This window comes from Quercus suber, unplaced genomic scaffold (genome assembly GCF_002906115.3).
Source record: "Quercus suber isolate HL8 unplaced genomic scaffold, Cork oak 2.0 scaffold_95, whole genome shotgun sequence".
NCBI classification, from domain to species: Eukaryota; Viridiplantae; Streptophyta; class Magnoliopsida; order Fagales; family Fagaceae; genus Quercus; species Quercus suber.
In genome coordinates this window covers 422271-443284 of record NW_027069560.1, presented here as the reverse complement: position 1 = coordinate 443284, position 21014 = coordinate 422271, and the positions used below count along the sequence as shown (strand labels likewise).

Sequence of the window (21014 nt, the reverse complement as noted above, 5' to 3'; positions counted from 1 at the left end):
TCTCTAGAAATCCTTAATGCGCACCTGTAGTGTTTTAAGTGAGATAAGCTTGCGCTTTCATCTATATTTCATTCAAATAAAAATAAATAAAAAATCGAAGAAGAATTTTCCTTCTAGCTAATCATTATACTTTCAAGAATTTTAGGTGTTAGTTACGTGGAAAACTTGGATTTTATAAGTGACCCCGCATGCTCCCCTTCTAGTTTGCGATAATTTAGAGTGCAAAACTAGTCCTCAGGACAACTAGGGGCGGACTTAGGTGGGGCCAGCTCCTGGTCTAATTTTTTCTTAGTTATTATATATTTCATTTTTGTAGTTAAAACCATCCTTTCAAAACCATATAGCCCCCTTTCTCCTTAATAAACCTAATTAGCCTCAACCAAATAGTAGTTATCCAACCCAAAAACTTAACAAAAACAAGATAAACATTCACAATGATGATTATATTTTAGTATAAAATAAATAAATAAATAACTTATTTTACCACCAAAGAACCAAAAAATCATGTTTATTGGAAAAGCTAAAGCTAATTTTTTTCAACTACAATAAATAGGTATAAATAATAGTTGGCTATACCAATTGACTGTAGTAAGTTGTTAAAAATAAAATACAATATTTTATTAAGATTATATCTCTTCTTTCAATTAAAAAACTCAAATTTTCTCACTTTCTTTATTATTTTAATGAGTTGTTTATATTATTTTAGATGAAGTGATAAAAAAAATAGAACATTTGATATTGGGTGTATTGTAAAGTGATATGGTAAAATAGATAAAATAACTTTTTGAGGTATTAAAAGCTAAAATTTTAGCGCCACCGCTGTAATGCATAACTTCCAAAAAAAAAAAAAATCTTAGCCAGCCTATTATTAATAAAAAAATATTTTTTTTTTGTCTTTATGGGTAAATAATTGTATCTCAATATATTAAAAATAATCTTGTATATTTATAATTTTTTAATACTATATGAATATTTATTTAAAGTTTTTTCTTTATATTTCAACTCCGCTAGTTTAAAATTCTGGGTCCATCCTGAGGAAAACCCAATGCAAAATAGACAAAATAATAAATTAATAATCCATTGGAACGTTTAAATTTAGTTATAAAATTATTGAGAATTTTGTACTTAGCGATTTGAAACAACAGTTAAGAATCCCCATATAGCAACTCCAAATATGCACCAAACAAACAATCACCAGGTACTCATTCCCAAAACTAGCAAGCACTTTCCTCGTTAAATTAACAACATCAAAGTCTCTCACGTATTGTCCTTTTTCATCCCAGAAATACAGCCCCCGAACTTTTTTCCTCTATGCAACCCACTCTTCCATTTCATTTTCGATTCTAACGATGTCTTCAAAAAATTTATATGGGCTTGTATATATGATTATGCTCTTCTCTTTCATCACTATCATGATCATTATTTTAATAATTGCTTGCTATTGCACTGTCCAGCCATCCCTCCAAAATGGTAATCTCACAACTGCAGAACAAAATGCAATCTCCATCGAACTAGGCCTCGATGAAGCCAGTCTAGACAAGTACCCAAAACTCATCTATGCTCAAGCAAAGCTCCACAAGGACAAGGCCAACTCTACCACATCATGTTGCTCAATATGCTTGGCTGATTATAAAGACACAGACGTGTTGCGGGAATTACCAGATTGTGGTCATCTCTTTCATCTTGAATGTGTGGACTCATGGTTAAAGCTGCATGCTACATGTCCGGTGTGTCGGAACTCGCCTCTAGCCAAGCCGGTGCCTTTGGAGGTGTCTCATTAACGCATTTTTTGTAGGTATTTATTATTAAGTACTATAAATTTGTTTTGCACAGATTCATGTATGTGGTTTGGTACTTTTAGGTTGGATTTTGTGTGTCACATTTTTTATTCGATTTCTTCTCTGTTACATAACAATTATGTCTTGCTTTGTTGGTCATGTATTAAATTATGTCATGACCTGATTTGACATCGATATATGTATAAGAGTTTTTCTTTCCTTTAAACAAGAAAGGGTTTATCTGGTGAAGCTTGCCTGGGATTTTTTTTTTTTTTTTTTTTTTTTTTTCAAAACAAGAAAGTGTTTAACTCAAGAAAAATCGACAAGAACAACTTACAACTATCAGTCTCCTAAAATAGTTCTGTTTATAACTCATTTTTGGTGGACTTCATGTTTAGGCCATAAAAGGCTCACAAATGCAGACAAGAACGATTGGTCCACTAAGGCCCCAAACCTTATCACATATAAAGAAAGCCCCCATTGCGATTTTTGGCTGATTGAGAGCTACATAAAATGCCCAAAACACCAAAACGGCCTAATGGATGGCCTAGGAACCCCAAATATGCCACAAACAATGAAAAGATTACGATGTATGTGCCTTACTTTGTAATCAACATGATGCCCCTAAAGGGTGGGCCAACTTATGGCTCAAGCTTATAACAGGTCCAACCTATCAAAATTTATGCATTTAAGAACGGCGTCGATCTCGAGAAGTTGGCGAATGCGGAAGATCCATTTGGGGAAGAATTGCGGAGGAGGACTGTGGGCATCAGAAGGCACGATGGCCGCTCCTCCATTTGCTGCCGCAGATATATAAGGTGTCTCTTTGGTTGATTTCTATTGGAATTGTCTTCCTTGTTTACAACTACTAAAGTTTTCTCCCAAAAAAAAAAATACAACTACTAAATTTATAATGAAACTTTGTGTTGTAGATAAAAATACTAGCAAAATTGCTATCCAACTTGAGGTGCAATTCTCAAGTATGAATACTTACATTATTAGATTTACTACTGACATTGAGTATATTGATGTCCAATTCATATTAAATATTTACTTATTTTGCTTTACCAAGCATATTATGTTTTATTTTTAATACTTTATATGATAGATACACCTAAGACAGTTGAGGATTTGATAGGATCCATGACATCTAGCTCTTTTTTTTTTTTTTTTTTCCATTCTTTATTGATGAAGATAAGATTATTGAACCTTGGACTATGTAAAATTAAGAATTTATGTAATATTTAAATTTTATATTTGAATGTTTATGTTTCTTTGTTCTCTTATATGTTTTGAAAGGAAGACAGCGTTGGCGGCTCTAGGAAATTTTTTCAGGATGATCATTAAGAAACTTAAATATAAAAAGAGAACTCCATATATTGATTAAAAAAAAAAAACACAAATACATAAAGTCTTACATTGCATGACAGTCTCATTATCAATATTATAAGCTATATCTCTTTTAAAATTTTAGTTAAATAAAAAAATATTTTGGGCTTTTTCTTTTAGTTTGTAAGGACCTAATGTATTGTTAAAGGGATCAAAATTTAGGGACAAAGTTTGGCTACAAACTTAGTTGTAACCTAAGACTACAATTTTAACTAAACAAATTAACATTACGATATATTTTGAAAATTTAACAGTTGAATTGCATGCTTTTTATATTCTTAAAACACGTCAAATTTCATTGCCAATAAGATTTTATTTACTATTCAATCTAAAAACTTATTTTTATGTATAATTATAGATTATAAAAACTAGAAATTCAAAAATTTGATTGATGAACATAGTTATTGATTTTTAATCTTCCTAAAATTTTTCAAATATGGAGAATATAAGATGAAAATATAATCCAATGGTACATTTGCTAAAATTCACATCTAATAATAAAAACAATATTGACTGCCCTAGTCTACAACCAAATTTGTTGTCAAACTTTGTCCAAAGTGTAATTATGTTAGACCTAAAAAAATTTAGGGTGTTCACAAATTTTATTAAATGATAAAAAAATCATAATTTAAAAAAATTATATATAATAATAATAATTTTTTCTAGGTCAAGGTGGTCTTGTACAGTGACTACCCTAGACCCAACATAGATCCGCCGTTAGAAGACAGAGACATAATAATCATGTTTCTTTTTTATTTATATGTTTTTTGGCATAAGAAAAAATGTGGGTCATACGAACTCCAAGTTGACCCAACCCTCAATATACTAGGTAAGGATCATAGGATTTGCAACCTATTTAGGATGATATATTTTTAACCAGAACTCAGCCGGGTCAAACCCAATCAACTTGAATTGTTTGCCACGTTTATATAAGATGCATGAGAGACATTGAAGCAACAAAGGAAAATATTGTGTGAGGTAATACATATTCCCTAAAGTTATTGGCCGGGGATGTCAGCAACATAGATTAAAGGGGATAATAGATTGAGTTGTGTAGGATCAATGAGTTCTGTGCATGTTTTGTAACGCTTGGTGGTTGATTTTAAACGAAGGCAGAATCTCTAGTGGGAATTTGTGAGAGGAATAAGCCTTAATTGTCTTTTACAGTTCGCCGCAAAATAATAATAAATAATAAAGGTTGGAAGTATTTTTCTATATGTTGTATTGGTAGATAGTTTTATGCTTTTAATTGGTCGTTGGTCAGAAGAAAAACCAGACACTTTGATTGGCTCGCTGAACTAAGCAATGATGTCATACCATGACCTTAAAACTTATGGACTATGGAGAGGGGAAATTCAGCTTTGCTTTGTATTTTCTAATCAATTTTTTTTCCAAGTTTTTTACTTACTACTCTACAATAACAAGAAATTCCAGTCTTAAAATCCATATGCATGCACATGTGTTTTAAGTGAGATATGCTTGCGCTTTCATCTTATTTCATTAAAAAAAAAATCGATGAAGATTTTTCCTTCTAACTAATCATTATACTTTCAAGAATTTTAGGCGTTAGTTTAGTGGAAAATTTGGTTTCATAAGTACATAAATTATCTTCGGAGTTGTATTCCTTTTGAGATTAGTTTTGGGACCTACACCTTTAACATCTTCATTTGCTGTTCTACTTCTCCTTAGTAGAAAAATAAATAAAAGTTGGGGATTTGAAAGTGTTTGGACATTTGTCCACGCACAAAGAGAAGCAACAACCAAAGCTAAGAAGCAAGTAAAGTGGATTTTCAGAAATATTATTTCACTATACTCCAAAAGTACATAAATATTTTTTAATCTTAAAATGATTTAACTACGATTTACTGTCCTCACAAGAGAGAAAATTTGAAATGACAAAAATGATCATATCCATGTGACATTTACATATATAATAAAGTGAGCCTGCGTGGAGCATGCTACCTTTATGGTTTGCGATAACCTAAGGAGCAAAACTAGTCATAAGGACAATCCATTATCCATATGCAAAATAGATAAAATAATAATCCATTGGAAGTTTGGGAGTCCAAATCTTCTGTCTCACACTTCCTGCTCCACTATATACTCCCAGGGACGGACACAGGATTTCAAGTTAGGGGGGGCCGGAGATAAGCGAAAAAAAAAAAAATTCAAACGCACATCCATATAGTTACTGGTGGAGCCAGGAAATTTTCTTAGGAGGAGCAAATTAGTTATGCCTACATTGTGTTAATAGGTTAAGCCTACATTGGCTCAAAATGCAAAAAACTCAAGTTAATTTGGCCCAAATTATGGCCAAAATTAAATTACTTTATTTCACAAACTAACTTTAAGTAAACTTGTGCCTACATTTTTTTCACTATACTAAATTATTTGTGCTTAGGTTAATAGGTTTGAACTTACCTTTTTACATTTTAGAGCTTTTCTAAGAAGTTACATCTAATGTTTCAGCATTTAGGATAAAAAATTGATTAATAGGTATGAAATTTTGAAGATTTATACAACAATTTTTGTTAAAAAAAAGTGTGAACAATGAGGTGCAAATTACTATTTAAGTGCAATTAGATCAAATCAAACAATTAAAAAATTATTTGTCCTCCTACTATTATCAGATATAAATAGATAATTATTTAAGTGCAATTAGATCAAATCAAACAATTAAAAAATTATTTGTCCTCCTACTATTATCAGATATAAATAGATAATCTAATATTCTAATATAAACCACATTATTATATATTATATTATTATTATTATTATTATTATAAATAGATTTATACAATATATTTTTTCTAAGATTTTCATGGGCTTTTGAAAACTCTTGGGCTGGCTGGCTGGGGGGCCTGAACTAAAAATCAAGGGGGGCCCAAGCTAAAAACCAAGGGCCCAAACCTGTTTTTTTTTAATTTTACATACTAAAAAAATTTTTTTTGGACCCAGGGGGGCCCGGGCCCCCTTTGCCCTGCACCTGGGTCCGTCCCTGTATACTCCACAAATAAAAACATGTCACATGTCTATCTAATTTATTAAATGCTAAACTTATGCCTTCTATTATTTCAATTTCCTAAAATAAATAAATAACCCATCATATTTAGGTAATTAAAGTAATAGAAGGCATAAATTTAGCATTTAATAAATTAGATGGACATGCGGCATGTTTTTATTTGTGGAGTATACAGTGGAGTAGGAAGTGTGGGACAGAAGATTTAGACTCGAAGTTTGGAACGTTTAAATTTAGTTATAAAATTAGAGAGAATTTTGTACTTAGCAATAACATTGAAAGAGCAATTAAGGATCCCCATATAGCAACTCCAAATATGCACCTAATAAGTGACGGCTATAGGAATTGTTTTTAGAGTGGATACTAACAAATTTAAATTATACAAAATTTAATAAAGAGATCATTTGAATATAACCAAAAAAAAAATGCAAATACATGAAATATTACAATTTTTTTGTACTAACAAAGAGAAAAAGAAATATATATATATATATACATACACTAATAAAAGATAAAGTGCAAATTGAAAATGCCGATATAAAATTAATAAAGTGACCACAATAATTTCATAACAATTTTTATGCAACAAGTTGTTGCTTAAAATTGGTAGGTAAAACATGTCAATATTGAACCCAAATTAAAATTAGTAATAGCTTACCATATAAGATTTATTGTAAAATTATTGTAAAAATGTTGTAGATGTAACATTATTTTAATATTTATTGAACTCAAATTCTTATGATTCTTAAGTAAATGTGTTCAACATTTTTATTAGGATGGTCAAAATAGGTTAATTTAGTATATCATATATTTTTTTAAAGTATATATATATATACATTTTTTTTTCAAATTAGGATGGTTACAAAAATATACTACTTCCGTCCTAATTTGTTTGTCCTTTATTCCATTTTGAGATGTCCCAAAATATTGTCTTGTGTTCTAAAAATAAAAATTATTAGTCTACTAATGTTCTTATTATACCCCTATTTTATTTTCAAAACTATTTGAAAGGAAAACTAACTAATTTTTTTTTTTTTAAATCAATTTAATTGGGACACATTTTTAGTTGCCTCATTAATAATAACTTTTTTTTTAAAAGTTGATAAATTTATTTGAGAAATGTTTTGTAAACTTATACATTTTTATAAGACACACAAAACAATAAATAATATTTTTTTTAAAAGTTTGACTTTTCAAATAAGACAAACAAATTAAGACAGAAAGAATATTAGTTTAAAATGATTATTTATATATATATATATATATATATATTGGCAATAGAGCCGCCAGTGCACCTAGTAACAAACAATAGCCCGGTACTTATTCAAGCATTTCCTTAGTTATATTAACAACACCAAAGTCTCTCACGCTTCGTGACTTTTGTCCTTTTTCAACCCATATAAAATACAGCCCCCCTATGTTTTTTTCTCTATGCATCCCACTCTTCCATTTCATTTTAGATTCTAACCATGTCTGCAAATATTCTATATGGGCTTGTATATATGATTATACTCTTCTCTTTCATCACTATCATGATCATAGTTATACTACTGCTTTGCTATTGCTCTGTTCACTCATCCCTCCAAATTGGCAACCTCGCAACTGCAGAACAAAATGCAATCACCCTCGAACTAGGCCTTGACGAAGCCACTCTAGACAAGTACCCAATTTTTTTTTTTTTTTTTTTTTTTTTTTTTACATTCTTTATTGATGAAGATAAGATTATTGAACCTTGGACTATGTAAACTTAAGAATTTATGTAATATTTAAATTTTATATTTGAATGTTTATGTTTCTTTGTTCTCTTATATGTTTTGAAAGGAAGATAGCATTGGCGGCTCTAGGAAATTTTTTCAGGATGATCATTAAGAAACTTAAATATAAAAAGAGAACTCCATATATTGATTTAAAAAAAAACACAAATACATAAAGTCTTATATTGCATGACAGTCTCATTATCAATATTATAAGCTATATTTCTTTTAAAATTTTAGTTAAATAAAAAAATATTTTGGGCTTTTTCTTTTAGTTTGTAAGGACCTAATGTATTGTTAAAGGGATCAAAATTTAAGGACAAAGTTTGACTACAAACTTAGTTGTAACCTAAGGCTACAATTTTAACTAAACAAATTAACATGACGATATATTTTAAAAATCTAACAGTTGAATTGCATGTTCTTTATATTCTTAAAACACGTCAAATTTCATTGCCAATAAGATTTTATTTACTATTCAATCTAAAAACTTATTTTTATGTGTAATTATAGATTATAAAAACTAGAAATTCAAAAATTTGATTGATGAACATAGTTATTGATTTTTAATCTTCCTAAAATTTTTCAAATATGGAGAATATAAGATGAAAATATAATCCAATGGTGCATTTGCTAAAATTCACATCTAATAATAAAAACAATATTGACTGCCCTAGTCTACAACCAAATTTGTTGTCAAACTTTGTCCAAAGTGTAATTATGTTAGACCTAAAAAAATTAGGGTGTTCACAAATTTTATTAAATGATAAAAAAAATCATAATTTAAAAAATTATATATAATAATAATTATTTTTTCTAGGTCAAGGTGGTCTTGTACAGTGACTACCCTAGACCCAACATAGATCCGCCGTTAGAAGACAGAGACATAATAATCATGTTTCTTTTTTATTTATATGTTTTTTGGCATAAGAAAAAATGTGGGTCATACCAACTCCAAGTTGACCCAACCCTCAATATACTAGGTAAGGATCATAGGATTTGCAACCTATTTAGGATGATATATTTTTAACCAGAACTCAGCCGGGTCAAACCCAATCAACTTGAATTGTTTGCCACGTTTATATAAGATGCATGAGAGACATTCAAGCAACAAAGGAAAATATTGTGTGAGGTAATACATATTCCCTAAAGTTATTGGCCGGGGATGTCAGCAACATAGATTAAAGGGGATAATAGATTGAGTTGTGTAGGATCAATGAGTTCTGTGCATGTTTTGTAACGCTTGATGGTTGATTTTAAACGAAGGCAGAATCTCTAGTGGGAATTTGTGAGAGGAATAAGCCTTAATTGTCTTTTACAGTTCGCCGCAAAATAATAATAAATAATAAAGGTTGGAAGTATTTTTCTATATGTTGTATTGGTAGATAGTTTTATGCTTTTAATTGGTCGTTGGTCAGAAGAAAAACCAGACACTTTGATTGGCTCGCTGAACTAAGCAATGATGTCATACCATGACCTTAAAACTAATGGACTATGGAGAGGGGAAATTCAGCTTTGCTTTGTATTTTCTAATCAATTTTTTTTCCAAGTTTTTTACTTACTACTCTACAATAACAAGAAATTCCAGTCTTAAAATCCATATGCATGCACATGTGTTTTAAGTGAGATATGCTTGCGCTTTCATCTTATTTCATTAAAAAAAAAATCGATGAAGATTTTTCCTTCTAACTAATAATCATTATACTTTCAAGAATTTTAGGCGTTAGTTAAGTGGAAAACTTGGTTTTATGAGTAGTACATAAATTATCTTCAGAGTTGCATTCCTTTTGAGATAAGTTTTGGGACCTACACCTATAACATCTTCATTTGCTCTTCTCCTTCTCCTTAGTAAAAAAATAAATAAAAGTTGGGAATTTGAAAGTGTTGGACATTTATCCACGCGCAAAGAGAAGAAACAACCAAAGCTAAGAAGCAAGTAAAGTGGATTTTCAGAAATATTATTTCACTATATTCTAAAAAGTACATAAATATTTTCTAATCTTAAAATGATTTAACTACAATTTACTGTCTTCACAAGAGAGAAAATTTGAAATGACAAAAATTATCATATCCATGTGACATTTACATATATAATAAAATGAGCGTGCATGGCGCATGCTACCTTTGTGGTTTGCGATAATCTAAAGAGCAAAACTAGTCATCAGGACAATCCATATGCAAAATAGACAAAATAATAATCCATTGGAAGTTTGGAACGTTTAAATTTAGTTGTAAAATTAGAGAGAATTTTGTACTTATCAATAACGTTGAGAGAGCAATTAAGGATTCCCATATAGCAACTCCAAATATGCACCTAATAAGGGGCGGTTGTAGGAATTGTTTTTAGAGTGGATACTGTGAAACTTAAATTATGCAAAATTTAATAAAGAGATCATTTGAATATATCAATATCACCCAAAAAAAAAAAAAAAACATGCAAATACATGAAATATTACAATTTTTTTTGTACTAACAAAGAGAATAAGAAAATATATATATACTAATAAAAGATAAAATGCAAATTGAAAATATTGATATGAAAATAATAAAGTGACCACAACAATTTTATAACAACTCTTATGTAACAAGTTGTTAACTTATTATTGGTGGGTAAAACATGTCAATATTGAACCCAAATTAGAATTAATAGCAGTTTACCACATAGTTTTATTGTGAATTTATTGTTAAAATATTGTGAATGTAGCATTACTTTAATATTTATTAAACTCAAATTCTTATGATTCTTAAATAAAGATGTTCAACATTTTTATTAAGATTGTCAAAATAGGTTAATTTAGTATATCATATATTTTTTAAATGTATATATATACATTTTTTTTCAAATCAGGATGGTTACAAAACATATTAGTTTATAATGATTATATATATATATATATATATATCGGCAATAGAGCCGCCAGTGCACCTAATAACAAACAATCGCCAGATACTTTTTCAAATTCAAGCATTTCCTTAGTTATATTAACAACACCAAAGTCTCTCACGTTTCGTGACTTTTGTCCTTTTTCAACCCATATAAAATACAGCCCCCCTATGTTTTTTTCTCTATGCATCCCACTCTTCCATTTCATTTTAGATTCTAACCATGTCTGCAAATATTCTATATGGGCTTGTATATATGATTATACTCTTCTCTTTCATCACTATCATGATCATAGTTATACTACTGCTTTGCTACTGCTCTGTTCACTCATCCCTCCAAATTAGCAACCTCGCAACTGCAGAACAAAATGCAATCACCCTCGAACTAGGCCTTGACGAAGCCACTCTAGACAAGTACCCAAAGCTCATCTATGCCCAAGCAAAGCTCCACAAGAACAAGGCCAACTCTACCGCATCATGTTGCTCAATATGCTTGGCTGATTATAAAGACACAGACGTGTTGCGGGATTTACCAGATTGTGGTCATCTCTTTCATCTTGAATGTGTGGACTCATGGTTAAAGCTGCATGCTACATGTCCGGTGTGTCGGAACTCGCCTCTAGCCAACCCGGTGCCTTTGGAGGTGTCTCATTAACGCATTTTTGGTAGGTATTTATTGTATAGTATTATAAATTTGTTTTGTACAGATTCATGTATGTGGTTTAGTTTTAGGTTGGATTTTCTTTGTCACATTTTTTATTCGAATTCTTCTCTGTTACTTTACAATTATGTTTTGCTTTGTTGGTCATGTATTAAATTATATGACATGATTTGACATCGATGTACCTATAAGAGTTTTTCTTTCCTTTAAACAAGAAAGGGTTTAACTCAAGAAAGGGTTTATCTAATAAAGCTTGCCTGTTTTTTTTTTTCCCAAAACAAGAAAGCGTTTAACTCAAGAAAAATCGACAATAACAACGAATACAACTTGTCATGTATTAATTTTACTTCTCTTATGAAATAATTAGAATTTAAAATGGAAAAAAAATAAAAGATTAATATATTGCAAGTTGTGATTTTTTTTTTTTTTTTGAAGAAAGAACAAATTGTAATTGGTGGAATATAAAGTAGTACACAAAAAATGGTACAAATAATTTATATTCAATAACAACTTACAACTATCAGTCTCCTAAACTATTTCTGTTCATAACTCATATTTTGTGGGCTTCATGTTTAGGCCATAAAAGGCCCACAAATGATGCAAGCAAGATTGGGCCAACAAGGCCCCAAACCTTATCACATATAAAGAAAGCCCATTGCGATTTTTGACTGATTGAGAGCATATATAAAATGCCCAAAACAGGGCCTAAAAGATTGCCTCAGAATCCCAAATATGCCACAAGCAATGAAAAGATTGCGAAGTATGTGCCTGACTTGGTAATCAACACGATTCCCCTAAAGGGTGGCACAACTTATGTTTCAAGCTCATGACAGGTCCAATTCATCAAAATTTAATCCAAGGAGGATTAGTTTGCAAATTGGAAGGGTGGGAATAGGGATGGCAATTTTAGCCTACCCCACTTGACCCGTCTCTCCTTGCTTTGCCCCGCGCAGATTTTTCCCGCCTCACAAAAGTGGTGGAATGGAGATGAGGCGAGATTTTAGACCCACATCACAGGGCGGGGGGGGGATGAGTTTACACTTTTTAAACCCACACCGCCCCACATTAATAAGGGTTAAATTGTAAATTTTTCATACTCTAAAACCCTACTATTTAAACAAATATATCATCAACTTATTTTATTCTACCCAACGTGGCTATCTACCTCTATTTTCTCTCTAGCAAAGTTGGAAATAAGGTACCAATTTTAACATTTTCTTATATCTTTATTAGAAACAAGTTTATATTCTATTGAATCATTGATTCCATTCAATGTCATTCTCAACATAGTTTTCATCATGAACATAATAGAACGTTTTCTTTTTTTTTTGAGTTACATGTCTGAATGTTTGTGTTTGTGTCATTATGCATGGTTGTTATGAGGTACGGGTCTGAATGTTTGTGTAGTTATTTCTATCATGAACAAATTGGAACAACATAATAGCTTGTCCTATGAGGTACGGATCTACACACACAAACACACATATATATGTTAGAAAAAATAAAAGCTCTAGATTAGTTTCACTCATAAAAATAATATATATACATATACATATAGGTATATATATGTTAGAAAAAATAAAGAAAAAAGATGTTATAAAAAAAATAAAGAAAAAGGACTTCCAAATTAGTTTATAGAAGGAGATAAAGATGTTATAAAATAAATAAAGACAAAGAAAAAAAATGTTATAAAAAAATTAAAGACAAAAAATGCATTAGGTATTATTAAAAAATAAACAAAATATTTTCTTGAAAGTTAACTCACTATACCTATTGGTGTTTTTGGTTTTGTATCTTGAAGCATTTCTTTTGGGGATTTGAATATACAAGTGATAGCTCTGCGTGTATTTTAACATTTTCTTTTTTCTTTATTAGAACAACTACTTCAAATATTCGACTTGGAAGTTTAAAACTCATTGTTTCATTTTATTGTTGTAATTTTCTTTCTTTCCCATTATTCTATATTATCTTTGTTGGAGAAATATAGTTTGTCCATTACTAAGTTGCTAAATTAACATCAGGAAAAAAAAATATTTAAATACTATTGATAGTCATTTTTATATTTTGTTAACTCTTTAAAAAATTTTGTAAGGATATTATTAGGTATAAAATGTAAATTATCATTTTTTAAAATTATTGTGAAGCATTTTTTTTTTTTTTTACGATTTATTTATTCTAGACTCTTTAGTTTTTGTACTTAATAACTTACATGGATGAATATTTATAATGTGGTCCTACATTTGATTTTAAAATTAAGAAATAAAACTCTTTAAGAATAAATAATTTAGGACACATGGCGCAAAATTGGAATTCTAATTTGGAATTCTAATTTGAGTTTTTCTCAGTTTCACCTATTATTATATATATAGATTCATTAAAAGAAAATCTAGAATTTTATATATATATATATATATATATTTTTTTTTTTGTGTCTATGAAATAACATAAACACTCTTAAACTGGTGTTAACTGCTGTCTACTAATTGGAACAATAACATTTGCTCTTTTAAATTTTTTTTTTTATCTATATTTTTAATTTTACTATTCACAACATTGTTAACATGGTGTTGCCTGAATTGTCCTTTTCTTTAGTTCTCAATCATTTTTATCCATATAATAAAATAGTATAATAATTTTAATAACTGTATGTACAACTAACAATGAACATTCTAATGCCCCAATTATAATATATATTTTTTCCAAGATACGATTTAAAAGAAATTATTAAAAAAAAAAAAAGAGGAAGTACAAATGATGTAAATCAACCACATTGAGCATATCTCCTGGCACTTTTTGTATTGGCAATCTAGGTTATTGACCAGTATTAACACGTTCTTAAGAACAATAGACCAGTGTTTTTTAAGTGGCAATTAGACAGAAACTCACTATGTGGAGAAATGCTTGTGTAATTGTTGGATAGACATCTTCTAATGTGTTTGCTAAAGAAGTTTCAATTTTTCTTTTTTCCAAAAGAACTTAAAACAGCCTAGGAAAAAGGATGATGTTTGGTTTCTTAATCAGTGTGAAATTTGAAATATTGAATATAGTATTTCCAAAACTTATTTAGCAGTGCTTCTTGTGTATATCTGATCATTACACACATTTCATATTTTATGGTATGTTTTTTTATTGATATTGTAAGACATTTCTAGGAAGTGATATTGTTGGATTTAGTATAGTGTTGATATCTCAGATCAAGTTTTCATTGATGCTCACTGATATTTGAATAGACATTCTCTTTAATGCAATCAGTAAGTAAAATTCAAAAGGAACAAGAGGAAATTTGATGAGACCATTTCTTCTTTTTTGTATGCTTAAGAAAGGTATAGTTTCTAATATTAATTAGATTGGTTCCTAATTTATTACAATTTTGAACGAAGTATATGAGAAGAGCTACAAAATTTTGTGCTAGTTACTTCCAGGAAGTGTTGAGTTGAAGGACCTGAACTTCTTGAAGTCATTTGGCAGGTCCTTCCTACCCAGACAAAGCGTGATAGGTACGATTCTGCCAAGTAGAGTTGGACACGCTTTGGGCTCTACATTGGCTTTAGTTGGTGTAGCTTTTAACAAATTCTTAAGAAAATGTCTGATTGTCGGAGTCATTGTCTCTTTGTTCATGAATTAAGGATAAATAAATTATTGTTGGGTCTCGCTTAAATTAATTGAAAATAAGTGTATATTTTTATGTAAGGAAAAATTTGGGCTCAATGATCAGCAGTGAAAATAATAAGATTTCAGGGTAATTTTTGAGATTGAATTGTGATTAAGTTCACACAATAGAATCTGGAGTTCATTGATCATTTAATATACTGAAGGTACTTCTAGAGGCAACCTTAGGCACATATCCAATTAACAAAAGGTACCTCTGGAGATAACCTTAGGTACCACTCATTAGTATGGTATCACTGTAACTTCTCATTCCAAGACAGAGAAGTTTCCTCCAAAAAACATTTTAGGTACATTTCCAATAAATTGGGAATACCACTGGACTTGACTGTAGGTATCCCCTGATAAACAGATGGTATCAATCCCATCTTCTCTTATCTAATACAAAGAAAGTTCTGTTTAATTAAACTTTAGGTAGATATCCAATATAATGCGTGTACTACTAGAGACAGCCTTGGATACTGCTCCTAATAGATAGATGGTACTGCTCCAACTTCTCATGTCCAATAATTGAAGGTACCACTAGAGGTAACTGTAGTTACCACTCTAATAAACAGGTGATATCTTTTTTGCTCAGTAATAAACAGATGATATCACTCCATCTTCTGATTCCAACATAAAGAATGTACATTTAATGAAACTTTATATACGCATTCAACAAACTTAAAATACTATTAGAGAAAACCTTAGGTACCATTCTAAAATAAACAAAAAGTTACTATTCTTGGATTATTGGTTTAGGTTGATGGTCACTTAACTAAGTATTTTCATTTTTTTAGTTATTTGACTCAAAATTCATATGCTTAAAGGTTAGTTAACTACCATTTAACTTTGGAAGGTATGATTATTTTCACTCCTAGTCACTAGGCCCTAGTTTCCCTTTGTGAGAGATGTGTAGCAGATATCTCCCTTTCTTATTTTGAAGTGGTTATTGCAACAATGTTGAAGTTGGTTGTGTGAATGTGACAAGCTGTCAAAGTATGTCATATTTGATTGGTGGAAAGATCATCATTTTGCAAAGTTGCAATCGTTTAAGCTACTCATAGATTGGCCTTTTGGATATTTTCTCACATTTCTTTCAATTCTTCTACCCAATTCCCTTGCCAGTTATCTCAAACCTCTTCCCTTGGTTTAGCCATCTTCACAAGAATCTAATAAATACACTCTCCACCTGGGGCCAAGTCCAATCTCAGTTATAAAAAGTTCTGTGGTATCTATTTCTATAGACCTAAAACTTAGACAAAGCCCATTTGTAACCATGCAATGAAGGAAACGTATATATCTTTCTCTTTCTTATTCTCTTGCCTAATGAGCCATTATTGCTTTGAAATTGTGGATTCCAATTGTTATTATGCATAAAATGAGAACAATGGAGCTGTTCTTACCTTGCCTTTAAGATGTGTGTTTGTGTCTATCAACTAGGAGGAGATTAAGGGATACCATGTTGAGGATTAGGTTGATAGCTCTAAATTGTAAATTGTAACCTAAAATTTGAATCTCTCTATTATTTTTTTTTTTCTTATTTTTTTAAAAATGTTCATGGTTTCATGATGTACATGAGGCATCGTGTATACATGGCAAATGAAGGGCATAAGGAAGCACTTGCCACGTCTAAACTATACCCCGAAAGGACTATTCAATTTACAATTAGATCTCTTTGCAATTGCTTGTATAGTCTAGAACTAACTAGTACATTTCCAAAGTGGGACTCAGCAAAACCCCATGCAACACACATGCAATTTAATTAAATCTGATCCACACAATCTAGGGAATCATAATCTGGGGTCATAATCTTCCCTACTTAAAATTTTTACGTCTTCATCAAGGCTCATGTTGCATTGTATTGCCCTTGAGCATGCCGTTACTTAATTGGCTTCAATACCATTTGCCATGACCTGAGAAAAGCACTAGATCAAATTGATTTGGTACCATTTGGGAGGTCATCTTGGTGCTGCATACACACAGTAAAATTAGGATCTGAAAAGGCATAATGGGCATAGCTGTCATTAAGAAGATGAGAAAAGGCTAATATATAATTCATCCTGTTTCCCTCATACTTCTGTTATTATATTAAATTGTTGTACTCATGAGTAGTTTGCATTGATCAGGCAATATTGCTTCTTAAAACCAAGACAGTTTTGGAGTTAGTATAGAACTATGACATGATGGTTGAATCGAATCAATGGAGTAGGTTTTGCATGCAGTTTGTGGGTGGGTTGACTTGGTAAATAAAACTTATCAATGAAAACAGTTGCATTCTAAATTCTAAGATTCTGAAATTTACTTTCATGGTTATCAGGATGGAAGAATTTGGAAGGAGCGAGTATCTGCAAGTGTACGAAGGAGAGCTGACTTGCCAGTGATGAAGGAAGGTGTTGCTCTTGAAACTGAAGCAGCTGGGACAAAACAAAGGTCAACTNAATAGTACACAAAAAATGGTACAAATAATTTATATTCAATAACAACTTACAACTATCAGTCTCCTAAACTATTTCTGTTCATAACTCATTTTTTGTGGGCTTCATGTTTAGGCCATAAAAGGCCCACAAATGATGCAAGCAAGATTGGGCCAACAAGGCCCCAAACCTTATCACATATAAAGAAAGCCCATTGCGATTTTTGACTGATTGAGAGCATATATAAAATGCCCAAAACAGGGCCTAAAAGATTGCCTCAGAATCCCAAATATGCCACAAGCAATGAAAAGATTGCGAAGTACGTGCCTGACTTGGCAATCAACACGATTCCCCTAAAGGGTGGCACAACTTATGTTTCAAGCTCATGACAGGTCCAATTCATCAAAATTTAATCCAAGGAGGATTAGTTTGCAAATTGGAAGGGTGGGAATAGGGATGGCAATTTTAGCCTACCCCACTTGACCCGTCTCTCCTTGCTTTGCCCCGCGCAGATTTTTCCCGCCTCACAAAAGTGGTGGAATGGAGATGAGGCGAGATTTTAGACCCACATCACAGGGCGGGGGGGGGATGAGTTTACACTTTTTAAACCCACACCGCCCCACATTAATAAGGGTTAAATTGTAAATTTTTCATACTCTAAAACCCTACTATTTAAACAAATATATCATCAACTTATTTTATTCTACCCAACGTGGCTATCTACCTCTATTTTCTCTCTAGCAAAGTTGGAAATAAGGTACCAATTTTAACATTTTCTTATATCTTTATTAGAAACAAGTTTATATTCTATTGAATCATTGATTCCATTCAATGTCATTCTCAACATAGTTTTCATCATGAACATAATAGAACGTTTTCTTTTTTTTTTGAGTTACATGTCTGAATGTTTGTGTTTGTGTCATTATGCATGGTTGTTATGAGGTACGGGTCTGAATGTTTGTGTAGTTATTTCTATCATGAACAAATTGGAACAACATAATAGCTTGTCCTATGAGGTACGGATCTACACACACAAACACACATATATATGTTAGAAAAAATAAAAGCTCTAGATTAGTTTCACTCATAAAAATAATATATATACATATACATATAGGTATATATATGTTAGAAAAAATAAAGAAAAAAGATGTTATAAAAAAAATAAAGAAAAAGGACTTCCAAATTAGTTTATAGAAGGAGATAAAGATGTTATAAAATAAATAAAGACAAAGAAAAAAAATGTTATAAAAAAATTAAAGACAAAAAATGCATTAGGTATTATTAAAAAATAAACAAAATATTTTCTTGAAAGTTAACTCACTATACCTATTGGTGTGTTTGGTTTTGTATCTTCAAGCATTTCTTTTGGGGATTTGAATATACAAGTGATAGCTCTGCGTGTATTTTAACATTTTCTTTTTTCTTTATTAGAACAACTACTTCAAATATTCGACTTGGAAGTTTGAAACTCATTGTTTCATTTTATTGTTGTAATTTTCTTTCTTTCCCATTATTCTATATTATCTTTGTTGGAGAAATATAGTTTGTCCATTACTAAGTTGCTAAATTAACATCAGGAAAAAAAAAATGATTTCACATGATAACATTGGTAGCTCCAATCCATCTATACATATTGGTAGCAATTAATTTCCTTTGATAGTAGATGAAGATAATGCAACCCCGTCATCACCTCTGTTGGATAGGCCAAAAGATGTCCAACATAACAATGAGATAAATGAAGGAGAGGGAAAGTACAAATCATTTGTTTGGAGTACCAAAGAACTAGCCCTTGATTGTAAGACTCACTGGAACTCTATCTATCTCATGCTTTCTATTGCTATAAAGTATCAAAATATCTTTTATCAATTGAACATATGTGAGTCATCTTATAAGTGCATTCCAACAGAGGAAGAATGGGAGATGGCAAGTAGTATATGTGAGAGATTGGCAATGTTTCACAAGTTTACAGAGCTATTCTCAGGTACCTCATACCCTACAGCTAATCTTTTTTTTTTCCCCCAAGGTGTGTAAAATAAAAATAGCTTTGAATTCTTGGTTTACAAGTGCAAGTGATGTGATTAGGAGTATGACATTTAAAATGTTGGAAAAATTTGATTGTTACGGGAATGTGATTCATTGTGTTATGGCCGTGGCAACCATTTTAGACCCAAGATATAAGATTGAATTGTTAGAATATTATTTTCCACTAATTTATGGTGATGAAGCTAATAATGAAATTCAAAGGGTTAGAGATATTTGCTATGAAATGATTCGTGACTACAATTCTGGGAGAATGGGTAGGGAAGGTACTCATGGCCCTTTTGTTGGAGAGGATCTGCAAGTTGATGACTCTCTTATGGACTTTGAAAGATATCTTAGTAAGAAAAAAAAAAAAAAAAAAAAAGGTGTAGGAATATTAAATTTGAGTTGGACCATTACCTTGAGGATGATTTTTTTTTTTTTTTTTTTATAGAATACTAAGTATTTTTTAACACACACGCACACACAAGGAGAGGGGATAAGGTATTTAAGAAACTGACAGTGGTATATTCCAAGAACCATGGATGATTTAATGCCAAGAATTGTGGATTTTGATATTTTGGCATGGTGGGAATCTAATGACCCTAGGTATCCTACTTTGAAACTTATTGCAAGGGATATCCTTGCCATTCCAATGTCAACTGTTGCCTCGGAGTCATCATTTAGCACAAGTGGTCGATTGTTAAGTCCACATCGTAGTAAACTGCATCAAAAGACTGTGAAGGCATTAATGTGTGCTTAAAATAGGTTATAGGCTAAAATTAATGGTAATTATATTTACTAGTTTAATTATGCAATGATTTATGTTGTTGCATTCTTTATTATGTTTTTCAATTGTTTGATTGAATTTATTTTACTTTTTTTAAGGCTCTTCATCTACTATTGATGGAACTAAAAATACATTCCAAAACATCCGGAATGATTATGATGATGAAGAAGAAAGTGGTGTCACAATGACAGAAGAAAGTGAAGATTATTTTTGAAGAACTAGGCAATTTTTATTTTGTTATGTATTAGTAGTTTGGATTATTTTGTTGTGTCATACTATGAGATTTTTGTTTTTGTTGTGATATTGTCTTGTTAAACACTTCAATAATATTATTAAGTTTTTGCTAAAAATTGTTTTGATTTGATAGGATAATTTATTTGTAATTTCAAGTATATTTTTAATGAAACAAGTAATTTTATTTTAAAAAATTGTAATATGTGTAGGGAAAATTAACAAGAAATGGAGTTTTACGGGGTGGGCCGAGGTTTCACAGGGCCCTAAGGGGCAAGGATAGGGCAAGAAAATTTTTTCCGTCATACGAGGCGGGGCAGGGATGGGGCAAGACAAAACCATGCAGGGCGGGGGCGAAGACCCCATCATTCGAACCTGCCTTGCCCCATTGCCATCCCTAGGTGGGAACAATTTTTGAGTGGCTA

The 21014-nt window shown here is 30.9% G+C and overlaps 2 protein-coding genes and 1 long non-coding RNA gene across 3 annotated transcripts in view; all 3 read left to right on the top strand.

Moving 5' to 3' along the window:
- Positions 1-1781, top strand: part of LOC111990512 (E3 ubiquitin-protein ligase ATL59) — a 7333-nt gene extending 5552 nt beyond the window's left edge. Inside the window, exon 3 of the mRNA XM_065774598.1 lies at positions 1455-1781. Coding sequence (XP_065630670.1) covers positions 1455-1781 — 327 coding nt within the window. The remainder of the gene's footprint in view (positions 1-1454) is intronic.
- A 9265-nt stretch (positions 1782-11046) lies between these two features.
- LOC112011054 (RING-H2 finger protein ATL70) lies at positions 11047-11478 on the top strand. Its single transcript, XM_024043448.2, has one exon. It carries the CDS (start codon positions 11047-11049, stop codon positions 11476-11478), a length of 432 nt encoding a protein of 143 aa, XP_023899216.2.
- A 7737-nt stretch (positions 11479-19215) lies between these two features.
- On the top strand, positions 19216-20690 carry LOC136067998 (uncharacterized). The gene is made up of 3 exons (XR_010629396.1): positions 19216-19344; positions 19456-19530; positions 20457-20690. It is a non-coding gene; the product is annotated as an uncharacterized LOC136067998 (long non-coding RNA).
- Positions 20691-21014: the final 324 nt, after the last annotated feature.

Bases quoted from the DNA above. Each gene is read 5' to 3' on its own strand.
- LOC112011054 (XM_024043448.2), top strand. From the start codon at position 11,047: ATGTCTGCAAATATTCTATATGGGCTTGTATATATGATTATACTCTTC.